General features: G+C 42.7%; 1 protein-coding gene across 1 annotated transcript in view; it reads right to left on the bottom strand.

Annotated features, from left to right (window-relative positions):
- Nucleotides 1-14,778, bottom strand: part of STAG1 (stromal antigen 1) — a 147,485-nt gene that overhangs the window by 20,853 nt on the left and 111,854 nt on the right. Inside the window, exons 12-20 of the mRNA XM_044290071.1 lie at nt 12,417-12,496; nt 11,818-11,925; nt 8,870-8,984; nt 5,691-5,808; nt 4,242-4,345; nt 3,137-3,229; nt 2,742-2,831; nt 2,361-2,564; nt 358-428 (exon numbers count right to left, since the gene is read on the bottom strand). Coding sequence (XP_044146006.1) covers nt 358-428; nt 2,361-2,564; nt 2,742-2,831; nt 3,137-3,229; nt 4,242-4,345; nt 5,691-5,808; nt 8,870-8,984; nt 11,818-11,925; nt 12,417-12,496 — 983 coding nt within the window. The remainder of the gene's footprint in view (nt 1-357; nt 429-2,360; nt 2,565-2,741; nt 2,832-3,136; nt 3,230-4,241; nt 4,346-5,690; nt 5,809-8,869; nt 8,985-11,817; nt 11,926-12,416; nt 12,497-14,778) is intronic.

Consider the following 14,778-nt stretch of genomic DNA (forward strand, 5'->3'; position numbering starts at 1 on the left):
TGTAAGCCTGTAATAGCGTAGACTTCAGTTTCTGGAGCACAGCAGGGCCGAGATGCGCCTGAGGCATCTGCCTCTTAATAAATGTCCTCACCAAGGCAGGGAAATCAAGACTGGCATATGGATATGCCACTCTTGATAGATGTCCCTCCATGTCTTGTAAGCAGTGCATCACTTATTATTGATTTTCTTTCCCCCCCTGTATTAGTTACTTATTGTTTGAGCTGCAAACCAGGAACAGCAAATGGACAAGAGTCTCTTTCGGCTAGGCCATATTTGATCAATAAATACGAGTTACTCTGGCTGATAGGGCTGGCGTCTCCTGCGAAACAAACACTGAGATTTTACTTGTGTACTCACTTGTGAAAGCACGTTAACCTCTTTAGTGAAGCCAGAACGTTGTATATATCATCCTCATCAGCTTCCTCAACCTAGAGTAGGGACCATACATGGAAAGGTTATATTTCAGAAAAAGCATTTTGAAATCCATTTTTATTGTAATGTTTCACTTTTGCTTGTGCTGTAACAGTCAATGCATATTAAATATACTTGAACTGCACCAAAGAAGAATAAAAGTATCGCTAATAATTTATAGAGCAGAGCATGACCAGTCATTTAATCCGCTTGTAGTGCTGCAGACAAATCACTACATGAGAAATCCAATATGAAAGAAGATTTCTGTGACTGCGGTCGGCAGACAAGCAACGTTTCTGCATTAAGAGAGAAAAGGTTAGAAACTGCTCTCTGAATACAGATCTCAAACTATTTCAGGAGTACACACTAAAACGTGGTGCAACATGGAAGACATTAAAGGGGTATTCCATCTCAGTCACGCATGGCTGAGATCAGAACACCCCCTAATGTAGTAGCCAGTGCTATGCTACACTGTTTGCGTAGCTCCCATTCACTTCATATTGCCGCACAGCCTGCTTGGCTGTTTCCGTAACCCTGGCCGGCTGCTGCATAAAGGAACCTGTTGACTTGAAAATGTACTCCTGCCTGTGGGAAGCCTGTTATACAGCATTAGGAGATGGGCAAGCTGATACAGAGTTTTATGAGAAAAGATTCAATATTCTATTCCTTTAAAACACTGCTCATTCTAGGCGTTAGGAGTCAGTGGGCGGTCCTACTCACTGATTGACAGCCGGAGCCCAGAATAAGCAGAGCTGTAAATAAAATTATACAGAATCTTATCCCATAATGAGTCTGCTCAGCTCCTTCTACTCTATAACATGCTGTCGGCAGATAGCACTGCATGTACTAAAGTGACAGGCCCCTTCTAAAACTTTTCAAGACACTGGGATTTTCCATTTTTGCATTTTGATTTTTTACTTCCCGCCACCATAACATATTACACTTATAGTAAGCCCCCTTAGGGCACTTTAACATACAATCTTTAGATTGTCCCATAGACAGCAATGAATTACCATTGCCGCCTAGGAGACATTAAGTAGGTTCCGATTACCCCGAGATTTCCCCTGTGTGTTTTAGAGGTTGTAACGAAGAAGGAACTATGTTACATACCTGGTGGTCCTGCCCCGTGGTTAAACGGTTCTGGGTCCAGATAACAAACTTGATATCGTCTGTATTAGATTGCAACTTTTCCCTTACACTACCGCTGTGCATTCTAGGGGATAAACCTCACTGGCTAACTTATGCAAGATTCAAGCTTTCTCAATATATATTGTTAGCTGCTAGAATCCATATTGCCTTTAAATGGCGATCTGACTCGCTTACCTTTCAAGCTGTTGTCGAAAGGATTAATAAGATCATGATATTTGAAAAGCTGTCTGCTTTCCGTTCTGACACATTTCACACTTTTGAGAAGGTATGGGAACCTTGGCTATCTTCATCCTATGCTCCAGATCTACGATATAGTATTTCCCTCTGATTCTTGTGCCTCTGTATTTCAGAGCAATGTTTTCGTATTATTGCAATTCCTCTCCATATTTAGGAATTCTGTTATCCTTGTTAACATGCCATGACAATGTAGCTTGTGATATGTATTTCTCCAAGAATAGTTTTTTGTTTCTGTACACTATACTCTTATTTGCTACTGTAATTGTATACCTAGTTATGCAAAAATCCAATAAACGTTCTTTCAAACATAAGTAGGTTCCGATGGAGCCATGCCAGATTCACAATTGACCACCTGAGGGGTTAAATGTCTTCCATCGCCATCATGGCCAGTCACAGGCATTAAACCCGGGGGCTCTGCTGTGCGGAAAAAAAGCAAAAATCCGGCAGCTATAGCATCCGCTTCTATCGGGAAAGGGAGTCATCTTTAAAGACCCTGACTTCCTCTGTACATGTCAACATTTTGCTCCGCTTTAATGACACAAAACTAATAGTTGAAAACTTACTTCTTGCAACAAATCCTCCACAGCGTGTGAGAAGCGATCAACCAGCTCATCAATCAGCTGACTGTGGGCGATATCCACTCTGTTCTGAATGGTGTACTCCTCGCTGCAGAGGATGCTGTACGTTTTACTACATGCTTCTAACACATCGGACTCTGTATGTTTCTCCACCACAAACTTGATTTGCTTTAGTAAACTGTCCAGGTGCTACAGAAGAAAGAAAAACAGCATTTAGTGACATACCCAATAAGCAGCCCACGATAAATGTTACAGGTGGCTAATGTTATAGATCTCATAGACTAGATGAATAACATCAATCAAGTTCTTAGAAACGTAAATGGTCACACAATAAAATGTTTACCTGTGAACATAATGCTGACATACCTTTTCCATTCGGCCAGTGCTGTAAAGCTCTAGATCAAAATATAGAGGGATTTGTAAAAGATTTGCCACTTTCTCCGCATCAGCAGAATACTACAGGAAACAGAATATGAAATATTACATATGTAGAAACCATTATTCTGCACTTTTTAAATATTCCTCCTATGTTAATCTCCTGCCCAAACTAGCATCTGGAATGGCGCAATGCTACTGCATGCTCGGTGGTACAGTCGCTGTCTGGCCACAGCCCTCCCTGGAGAGAACAGCTGATGGGTGCAGTTTCAGAATCCAGTAACTATGATGATCAGATGATTTCAGGGCCAGGTTCTACTGCATAAGGTTTTGTCTTCATAACGATGGTGCCACTGCATACGTATGCACAGACACTGCACTCGTACCTTAGATAGCAGCATTGGAAGTGCAACAATGAAATGTTCAGTCAGTTTATTCTTGTCATCTATCTGAGTTTTCCTCTCCTTGGCAGTTAAAACCTGGAAAAAAAAAAAAAAAGGGCAAACCAAACAAATCAATTGATTGTGAAATAGACATAACTAAAAAAGTGTTAGATGGGCGGGATCACCACACTGTTGACTTAGGGTACTTTCATACTTGCAGCAAGACGGATCCGACAGGCTGTTCACCCTGTCGGATCCGTCCTTCCGCTATTTCGCCGTGCTCCGCTCCGTCCCCATTGACGATAAAAGGGACGGGGCGGAGCTCTGGCGCAGTACGTCAGTTCGCGGTCAGAGGCCGCCGGGCTAAAAAGTCGGACATGCAAGACTTTTAGTTCGGCGGCCTTTCGCCGTGCTGCGCCGGAGCTTATAGTCAATGGGGACGGAAAGGCGGTCTTGTGAAATAGCCGAAGGACGGCTCCGACAGGGTGAACAGCCTGTCTGATCCGTCCTGCCACAAGTGTGAAAGTACCCTTAGGGGGTCATGTACATACAGATGTACGCCACTTTTCCCGGCTCACATCAGGTCAAGGAAAAAATAAATAAAAGTGGACGGGTTGGCAAGCCTATCTCATGTATTTTTTTTACGCCACAATAGTCTAAATCTATGCCAGCAAAGGAGTTGGTGTAGATTTAAACATGCGGTGGATACACCAAAAGGTATGTCGAGGCCGGCACCTCTACATTAATTCGGCGGATCCACAGCCAGCTAAAGGGGTATTAAAGGGAACCTGTCACCTCCCAAAACCGCCAGCAGTACCTGCGTGTAGTCAGCAGTGTGTTTCTGATGATTCCTTTCTTCCTGAAGGCAGATGCAGCAAAAGTACTGAAAACGAAGGGGCAGGGAAGAGGGCGTGGTTACCGTGACTTGAAGCAAGGAGGCCGCTGCCCCATTGACTTCAAGCATGTGTGGAGAAGGTACTGCTGGCGGCTTGGGATGGTTTTGGGAGGTGACCGGTCCTGGAGTCTAAAACACTGGTCTTGATAAATAACCTCCACAATAAGTACAGGTTCTGCGTCTTGCTAGGCAATGAATGATGAAACTACTTACCCTCTTTCCTGTTCCCCTCCCCACGGGCGGATGTGCTTCTGCGGCCTGACGTATCGTACACACCATGAGTTCTATTAGTGCACTCTCCTGCCGCTCTGACATCACTGGAACACAATGCAAAAAGTCATATGAACGCTCAATGCAAACATCAGCAAAAGCCATATTTTTATAATTGCTTCCAACAGGATTATGATTAGTGTTGAGCAAACTTGTTTTTTTAAGTTCAGCGTCTAAAGTTCAGATTATCGAAGTATCCCGTTATGGATTCCGCTACCACGGACCATAACGGAATTTAGAATCCATAACGGGATACATCGATAACCCGAACTTTAGACGCCGAACTTAAAACACAAGTTCGCTCAACACTAATTACGACATGTCACACAGTAAACTGATTTAAGCTGATTCTGTGAAAACAAGACATGTTCATTGTGCTCCAATGCAAAGAGCAAATCTCAACCCAACAGAGCACAGAGCATATAGCAACTCTGTGCATGTCTGTCCATTTAAAGGAGTTGCCCCATGACCGCTTATTCCCTATCCACCAATTGTCAGGGGATTTCTGGGGCCCCTGCCAACTACAAGAATGGGGGCCCCCATTCTCAGTTTGAATGTAGCGGCAGTCAAGCATGTGTATCGGCTACTGCATTCAACTCTACAGTGATGCGGTGGACACGTATTACTAGCTGGCTTTAATGGGACGGAGCAGTTGCAATTACACTGCTTTACCGCCTGCAATGTCGACAGCGAGCAGGTAAACCGTGAAGAGACAGCAGCACAACGAGCACTGTGGTCTCTTCAAACAGCAGATCGTGGAGGTGCCGATATGATATTAGTGAGCTATCCTGAGGTTAGGTCATCAATATGAGAAAACCAAAACAATCATCAGATCAATGACTGCACTGTTTACCAAAGTAGAAAGGATAAGAATTTTCCTGTTATCTGTGAAATATTCAGTAAATACAAACACTATCAAACAGAAGGTACAGAGTAATAAGAGCAGCCGAAAATATGGATGCCTGCTGTGCATCAATGTATTTTCAAGAAAGCCTTATATCGTAAAGTAATGGCGGGGGCTCTGTGGTAAAGTGGAAGAAGTTGTTAAGGGGTTTGCCTGCTTTTTGCAATGCCATTTTGTTAGATGGTTCCCCTAAAATAAACTGTTCACAGCAATTAACTGTAAATGGTGTAGGAAGTTGTGCAGCCATCAGGAAACATAAGACCGCTACCTCTCCTCACTCGTCTGAAATTACGACAGAAATGTGCTATAACTGCATTTAGCAAATCAACCTCACTGTTTCCCCTACAGTCGGACATTGATTTCGTTGGATCATCTGCCAGAACAGAGCAAATATTCCACCGCTTTACTTTTTATATCGTAACAAGATAAGAGTAATTTAAACACGTATAAAAACACATGAAAGTTTCATCCAATAAATGCAGCCCTACCTTCCTCTCCTTGAATCGGCTCCTCTACTAGCAGCTCTGCCATGCATTCCCAGTCTTTCAGAAGTTCTTGAGAACTTTCCCATAAACTATCCACTAAATATGCCGCATGCTCATGTAACTGTGGGATGAAATACACAAAACATTGAATGTCAGAAATCAGCAAAGTGCAGATTAAGCAGGGTGTCTGTACACGTGGTGGTCTGGAGACAGCATCCGAAATTACTGCTAACCACAGGGCCGTGCTTTACTTGTAACTTGCTAATAGCAAAAATGGCATGTCCCAGTGCAACCCAGCAACTAGAGGTAATCCCATGCGTATGTTGGCCCCTTCACACTGGCTGAACATTGGGCATAGTATTGCTAAGGCTCAGTTAACACTTCAGTTATTTGATCAGTTATTTCCATCAGTTAGGCCCCTTTCACACAGGTGAGAATTCTGCGCGAGTGCAATGCGTGAGGTGAACGCATTGCACCCGCACTGAATCCGGACCCATTCACTTCAGATGTGCGGTGATTTTCTCGCATCACATGTGCGTTGCGTGAAAATCGCAGCTTGTTCTATATTCTGCGTTTTTCACGCAACCCAGGCCCCATAGAAATGAACGGAGAAGCGAGAAAAATCGCATAGCACCTGAAAGCAAGGGTGGATGCGGTGCGATTTTCAGGCATGGTTGCTAGGAGATGATGTTAGTAAATTGATAAAAGTAAATTTACTGTATTCTTTTCCCTTATAACATGGTTATAAAGGAAAATAATAGCATTCTTAATACAGAATGCATAGAAAAAATGTGGCTTTAAGGGTTAAAAAAAAAATAAAAAATAACTCACCTCATCCTTTTGTTCACGCAGCCAGCATAGTCTTATTTCTGAATCTATCAGGACCTACAAAAGGACCTTTGATGACGTAATCTCGCTAACGTGGTGAGCGCGATTACGACAAAGGGCCTTTTGCAGGTCCTGAAAGAAGACGATGCCGACTGCGCAAACAACATGATGAGGCGAGTTAATTTGGTTTTTTTTTAACCCCTAAAGCCACATTTTACTAAGCATTCTGTATTAAGAATGCTATTTTCTCTTATAACCATGTTATAAGGGAAATTAATAAAATCTACAGAACACCTAACCCGAACTTCAGCGAAGTCGTCCGGGTTTGGGTCTGGGTACCACAGTCAGTTTATCAAACGTGTACAAAACGCATTGCACCCACGTGATAAAAACAGAACAGCTAAACACAATCACAGTCAAAACTGACTGCAATTGCGTACCTACACGCACGATTTTCCCTAAATGCAGATGCAATGCATCCGGACCAAATTCGGACATGCTTGACTGCAAGGGGCCTTATTGTGAGCCAAAATCTAGGTGCGGGTAAAAAACACAGAACAGGTGTAGATCTTTACATTACACCTGATCTCTGTGTAGGCTTCACTCCTGGTTTTGGCTCTAACAGAAATAACTGACCAAATAACTAAAGTGTGAACGTGGCCTAAAAAGTGTTCGTTCCCAACAATCATCTGCTCAAATGAGCCACATAATGGGGTCATAAGGCACGTTAACAGTTAACGACCATGTACACCACTGCAACCTATCTGCTTTTATTATTCCCATCTGAAATGAAAAATTAAAGGATATGTACACCTTTGGGGGAATTTTTTTTATTTTATTATTGCATTGTACGGTACTTATTTTGAGCTAAAAATCATTTTTTCAATTGGTGTTTGTTAACAATATGGAATCCTTTGTGTGTAGAGCTGACTTGCTCTACTATGTGCCTGCGGATTTTCTTTCTTTTCCGTCAGATCAGGAGCAGATGGGCTCCTTATCTCTGCTCTCTGACATTATAAACACTCATTATAGCTCAGTACTTATCTTATAGATAAGAATGTGGCTTAAATAAGTGTGTATGACCTCTTAGTAGTTTAGAAATAAGGTTTATTAGAGGACACTGAAAGTACCAGTCACACAGTTAGAAAACCAGTTAACCCTTTGTGACAGAATGACTTAATATTTTGATTAAGGGCCAATTGAAAATATAATTTTTAAAATGAGTAAAATGCAATCAAACAAAAATGCCTTCAAAAGGTACACATAGCCTCCAAGTAAAATAGCCATTTAAAAAACAAAAAAACTTCCAGGCATCAGAAGGTCTTCATAGTAGCATACTACAAATAAACTGTACAAGTGATCCTACAGAGACACTCCCTTCTATTGATCTCTTGCTCCATGCTAACATGGTAGGATCACAAAAAGTACAGCACAGTAGGAAGAGTAGGACTGCAGAACAGACCATGTAGATGCATAAAAGCAGTATAACCACACACAAAAGGTGGGATAGCACACACATGCAAAGTTAAAATAAAAAATTTAAGGTGTACATTTTTTAAAAGAGTTTCTGTCACCAGAATTAACCCTATTAAACTAGCTTACATTAGCGATGTGCTAATGTCAGCTAAACCTAACTAGCCTATTCCTACTTTTACTCCAGAAATCTAACTTTTATATTATGCTAATTAGCCTTTAGGAGCACACAACCGTAGTTCAGGTCCGCATCAGAGCCGCAGTTTTTGCAGCTCGTGTACAGACCCATTCACTTCAATGGGACAGCAAAAGATGCTGACAGCACTACGTGTGCTGTCCGCATCCTTTGCTCCGTTTCGTTTTGCAGACAAGAATAGGCATTTCTACAATGGGCCGCCCGTTCCGTTAATTGCGGAAGGCACACTGGCAGATTCAGTTTTTTTTTGCGGATGAGCGGACTGCAAAAAAACGGAATGGTCGTGTGCATGTAGCCTTACACAGCAGACAGGATCGGAGGTAGCAGACCAACGATGCCTGCCCCTGTGGATCTAGAGTAGCAGGGCGTGGCCTAGAGGCCAGTTAGCATATTATAAAAGTTATATTTCTGGAGTAAATAGGAATAGGCTAGTTAGGTTCCGCTGACATTAGCACATCGCTAATGTCAGCTAGCTTAATAGGCTTAATTCTGGTGACAGAAACCCTTTAAATGACAAGTGTTTCATATTCTTTTTTTATTGCTCACTTATATAGCGCTGACATGTTCTGCAGCACTTTAAAGACATTATCACATGCATGCATTTCACAAAGAACTAATCTGAACAGTTACATAAATTACAATCTGGTCACATGTTGTAGATGTAAACCAATGTAAAACATCTCACCTCACTTTCAAGAAAGAAAAGTACCAGCATCTTGACAAGATTTCCATTGGGACTGCTGCGTCCCCTTCTTTTAGCCAATGCCTCTTCAGCTTGTGGGTCATGTCTACTGAACAGCCTAGAGAAAAAGAAATAATATAAATTACTTAATTTAGCTAAAGACATGACAGCTTAATGTACTGCCGAAAACAGCACAAAAATACGTTACTCTGCTCGGCTACTAGGAGCGATGAAAGAATATACTGGACAGATAGTTACAAGTCCAGGGTATTCATCAGGTGAGCGCTTCCCCACCTTCCTCTGATCTCAGGTTAGTAAACTGACAGGCTGGGGTGGAGCGCCATCTTCATTAATACACCAGACTCCAACTACCTGTCCGGAATATTCTTTCAGAGCTCCTAGGAGCCGCACAGCATTTTGGGCAGTTTTGGCTACTAAGAGCACAGACCTGTAGCTGTAATATCAAACTACTAATTTTATTGGTTTGGTTTTTTTTTGTCATTTTTTTTCACCCTTGATTTCAAAGAGCCATGAGTTTATTTTTATTTGGGCACTATTTAAAGGGGTTATCCAGGAATGGATAATGGTTACCTATCCTTTAGATAGGTCTTCATCATCACATCGGTGGGGCTCCAAGTCCCAAAATCCCTGCCGATTAGCCCTTTCATGGAGCAGCTGCACTCACCGCCGCTCTCCAAGCACAGCGCCATACATTAAATAGTGGCAGTGCTTGGTATTGCAGCTCAGCCCCATTTACTTCTATGGGGCTGAGCTGCAACTATGCCATGTGACAAATGTACGGTTATGTCGCATGGCATCGGACGAGGTCGCAGCACTCACAGAGCTGATTGCCGGGGGTCCTGGGTATCGGACTACCACCGATTAGATATTAGTCACCCATCCAGAGGATAGGTAATTATTATTAATTGCAGGACAACCCCTTTAATGTACCAGATAATATAAATTAAGAAACATCTGGTGGAAACGCTATTCCACCATTATTTCTTGTGTTTTATTGTAGAGTAAAAATGACATCACCTTAAGAATGCAATTACACGACCATATGTATTTAGCGGTACGCCAAAAATACAGATGTCATTTGTGTGACATTCATGTTGCATACGTTTTTTTTTTTTGCGGATCTATTGATAAAAAGAAGAGGACATTTTTTTATTTTTTGCAGGATACAAAACGGACAAGCAGATGCGGACAGAATGCGGTGTGCTGTCCCCATTGAAATGAATAGGTCCGCATCTTACCTGCAAAAAATGCGGACCAAAAATACAGTTGTGTGAATGCACCCTAGGGGGAAGCTTACATCTGCATTTTTTTGTTTGTTATTCCCATTAGAGGAAAATAAAAAAAAAATTATATTTTAATCCATTTAAGTGGGTGCTTTTGAGCAATAGTTATGCTCAGGGTTCGCTCAGTTTGGTTTCTGCTATTTTTGACAAAAGAAACTTTTCTTTCTGTCCAAAATAACTGATACAAGACGGATGGAGCTTTCTTTTTTAAGTTTATAGTCAAAGGATGACAGAAATGAAAGGTATGTTTGCAGTAGTCAATCTGTTTAACTTTTTGTTTTGGCTCCTCTGATGTAACGGTGACCAGAATAATGGAAAAGTCACCGCAGATGTGAACTCAGCCTTATTCTGCTGGTCAGCAAGATTGCAGCGATACCAAGGTTAAATAGTTCTGGTAACGTGTTTCTACTTTTTCAAGATAAAACTAAATTGCTTCAGGTCGCCACATTCTGAGATTTTTTTTTTTTTTTTAGGTTTCCAGCAATAGATATTTATTAGTCCAGACTTTTATGGATGCAGCAATACCGATGGTGTTTATTTTTTGCTTAAAATTTTATGTGATCAGTAGGAGGTTTTCTTTGGTTTTTTTATTTAAAGGGATTCTGTCACCAGAATTAACCCCATTAAGCTAGCTGACATTAGCGATGTGCTAATGTCAAGTAAGCCTAACTAGCCTATTCCTACTTTTATCTATGCCCCCGTTAAGCCAGAAATATAACTTTTATAATATGCTCATTAGCCTCTAGGAGCGGGGGGACGGCGTTGTTTCTGCTCCTAGAGGCTCCGTTCTCCCACCTTTGTCGCCTCCCTCCAAGTCCTGATTGACAGGGAAAGGCAGCGCTCGCATCGGTCTGCCAGCCCTGTGCTCTGGGGAAATCTCACGCTGATCAGAATTTGGCGCAGGCGCGGTGAGGAAGCTGGCAGCCGGCAATTGTCTTTCCCTCACCGCGTCTGCGCCGAATACTTAAGGCGCGAGATTTTGCCAGAGCACAGGGCTGGCAGACCGATGCGAGCGCTGCCTGGCCCTGTCAATCAGGACTTGGAGGGAGGCGACAAAAGTGGGAGAACTGAGCCTCTAGGACAGGGATGGCCAACTTGCGGCTCTCCAGCTGTTGCAAAACTACAACTCCCAGCATGCCCAGACAGCCTACAACTATCAGCCTACAGCAGGGCATGGTGGGAATTGTAGTTTTACAACAGCTGGAGAGCCGCAGGCCAGCCCTGCTCTAGGAGCAGGAACAACACCTCCCCCCTGCTCCTAGAGGCTAATTAGCATATTATAAAAGTTTGATTTCTGGCGTAACTGGGGCCGGCCATACCCGTGCTGCAGACCGCAATGCAGGTGACAGGCGTATAAGACAGCTTGCACTTGCTGTGTATGGAATGCTTAGGTTTCAAGTCAGCTTTATACACACCGCAATATGATAGACATGTAGATCATATGTTGCAAAAGTGTTAATCTGACAGATCCACGTTAAGAACATTTAGCGGTACAGAGATTAGATTCCGTATCACTTCAGTCCTCAGAAGCAAAAACTGTTTAAAAGTCATAATCCGATTGTCTGCTTGACAATCTTGGTATTGTCTTCAAACCAAGATGTATTCCATGAGCGTCATACACACAATACATAGTGTAAATCTACTAACTTCTTGTGCAGGAATTCTCCAGCTGCTACAGCGACAGGCCGATGTGCTGAATACACCAAGTGGTACACATTCTCACAGTCTTCATTGGAGAGGGCCTCTTCACTGCCGCTGTAATATGAAGTAACACAGGAGATCAGTACTATACACTAATGACAACGTATACCACTTTATCCCACGGAGAATAGCTTATGGTCCCACACATTTTTCACTGCAGCTGCCTGAGGTAATATTTATTTTAAAGCGCAATTCCAAGTGGTTACGTACATAATATAACCAACAACTGCCTGAGCGGCTTACAATCTACAAGAATCTACAACGTGTTCTTCAGATGACTAAGCACCAAAATGAATACAGTACCCGGCGAAGCCCGCCAGAGTGGAAGAAGCCCCTTGGTTGTGACCCTTAACTATTCAAACAACGATTGCCATCAGTGATTATGAGTGGAGCCTCCACAGAGAAGATATAATGAAACGATATGCATCTGTTCTGCCTCAATCACTGACCAAGTGAAGTGTGAACTAGGCCCAAGAATAGGACATTCGCAGTATAAAGATTATAGAGTACAAAAAATACTAAAAGGGAAACAGTATAAAACTTACTGGAGGATCAGGGTGACTAGTCTGATTGCTTCAACTGCTACATCATATTCTTTGTCCAAGGTCATGGAAACTATACGGTCCTGAAAAAATTATAAAAAATTAACATTGTACCTAATGAGACCAAATGTCACAACAGTCGGCAGTTAAGGTCACCTGCCAAAAACAGGTTGATTAGTGCTTAAAGCTTGGGCCACACGCAGACTGTAATCTTGTGACAAGGTCACACTATTGTTCTACTAAATTGCACCTAACGATAGCAAATAGCATGACAATCAGACGATAACCAAATATTTCAGATTTCTGTCTGACTACATTCACTATTCTCATGTCTGGTAGCACAACATTTGCAATTTTAATGTCAAACCCACAAGTCGAACCTACACGTAAGTAAGGCTACTTTCACACACACTCATTTTGTTCAGAAAATACAACCGTCTGCATCCGTTCAGAACGGATCCGTTTGTATCATCTGTAACATAGCCAAGACGGATCCGTTTGTATCATCTGTAACATAGCCAAGACGGATCCGTCTTGAACACCATTGAAAGTCAATGGAGGACGGATCCGTTTTCTATTGTCCCAGATTGTGTCAGTAAAAACTGATCCATCCCCATTGACTTACATTGTGTGCCAGGACGGATTTGTTTGGCTCAGTTTCATCAGACGGACACCAAGCAGCGTTTTGGCATCAGTCTCCAAAGTGGAATGGAGGAGGAACTGATGCAAACTGATGCATTCTGAGCGGATCCTTTTCCATTCAGAATGCATTAGAATGCAAACTGATCCGTTTTGGACCGCGTGTGAGAGCCCTGAACAGATCTCACAAACTGAAAGCCAAAACACCAGTGTGAAAGTAGCATAACAAAAGTGTGAGAGACCCACCAGATTTCCCAAAACTGAAAAGATGAAAGAAACAGATCTAGTAATCTCGAAAGTCTGTAATCCCAACAAAGTCCAATAGAGGGCGCTGGAGTCCATAACGTGGATCAAATCTGAAACCCCATAGATTGGAACAGTGACAGGCACAACAATGCACTTCTATGTCATTCTACTGTGTGCAGGCTCAAGTGTTTACATCAACTAGTAACAAAAGAAATACATGAGCAGAGCTCAATAGTTACAGCACAAATTATCTACGTTCAGGCTGATAAAATGTCTAAGTGCATAATTGTGTCATAGTTACATCACTGTACCATAAGTTTAGCAAGTGCACTGGGAGCACATTTTCAGAAAAATGTCCAGCGAAGGGTAGGTTGCAAAAAATGTAATTTGAAGTCAGATGTGAGAACCTCTTTAAGGGTCCATTCACACGTCCGTTTTTTTCCTGATCTGTTCCGTTTTTTGCAGAACAGATCTGGACCAGTTGCGTACCCATTCATTTTCAATGGGTCCTGAAAAAAAAAATCGGACAGCACAAGTTTCCGTTGTTCCGTTTCGCATGTCTGAAAAAATATAAAACTTGTCCTATTATTATCCGCAAAATCGGATCCTGGTACAATACAAAGTCAATAGATCCGCAAAAAACGGATGACATTTTCAGGAACAACGGATCCGCAAAAAATGGACCGCAATTCGGGATATAGAAAAATACTGACGTGTGAATGGACCCTAAAGGGAACCGGTCACCTGGAAAAGACAATTTACACTAATCACAGTACCTTAAAGTATCTCTCATAGTGTGCCCAAAGATGTATTCATATCTTCTTTCTGCGTTGTGCTGTCTCATAAAATCGACTTATAAAACTGTTTGGCACCTTTTTGAAGTCGTGCTGAAGTCACGGGGGCAGCGGCCTCCTTGACTCAACCGTAGGATAAGCCCACCCCTATGCCGCTCCTCCACATATTGATGAACATTTTTCCCCGTAGCAGTGACCGCGCTGTTCTCGCGCATGCGCTGTGCGCGTCCTGCCGCAGCGCGATCCCGGCTATGGCTCCCTCCCTGGCATCTGCATGTTCACTGAGCCTGCGCTGCAGTGCAAGCAGACTCGCGCTGTATAGGAAAGGCACAGTGAACAAGAAGATGCCAGGGAGGGAGGGAGCCGTAGTCGGGATCATGCTGTGGCAGGACACGCACGACGCATGCGTGAGGTGCAGTCCCGGCTACAGGGGAAAATGTCCATCAATATGCGGAGGAGCAGCATAGGGGCGGGCTTATCCGATTGTTGAGTCAAGGAGGCCGCTGCCCCCGTGACTTCACCAAAAAGGTGCCAAACACAGTTTTATAAGTCGATTTTATGAGACAGCACAACGCAGAAAGACATGAATACATCTTTGGGCACACTATGAGAGATACTTTAAGGTACTGTGATTAGTGTAAAATGTCTTTTCCAGGTGACAGGTTCCCTTTAATCATCCGCCAAAG

Source organism: Bufo gargarizans, chromosome 4, assembly GCF_014858855.1.
Source record: "Bufo gargarizans isolate SCDJY-AF-19 chromosome 4, ASM1485885v1, whole genome shotgun sequence".
Classification (NCBI taxonomy): Eukaryota; Metazoa; Chordata; class Amphibia; order Anura; family Bufonidae; genus Bufo; species Bufo gargarizans.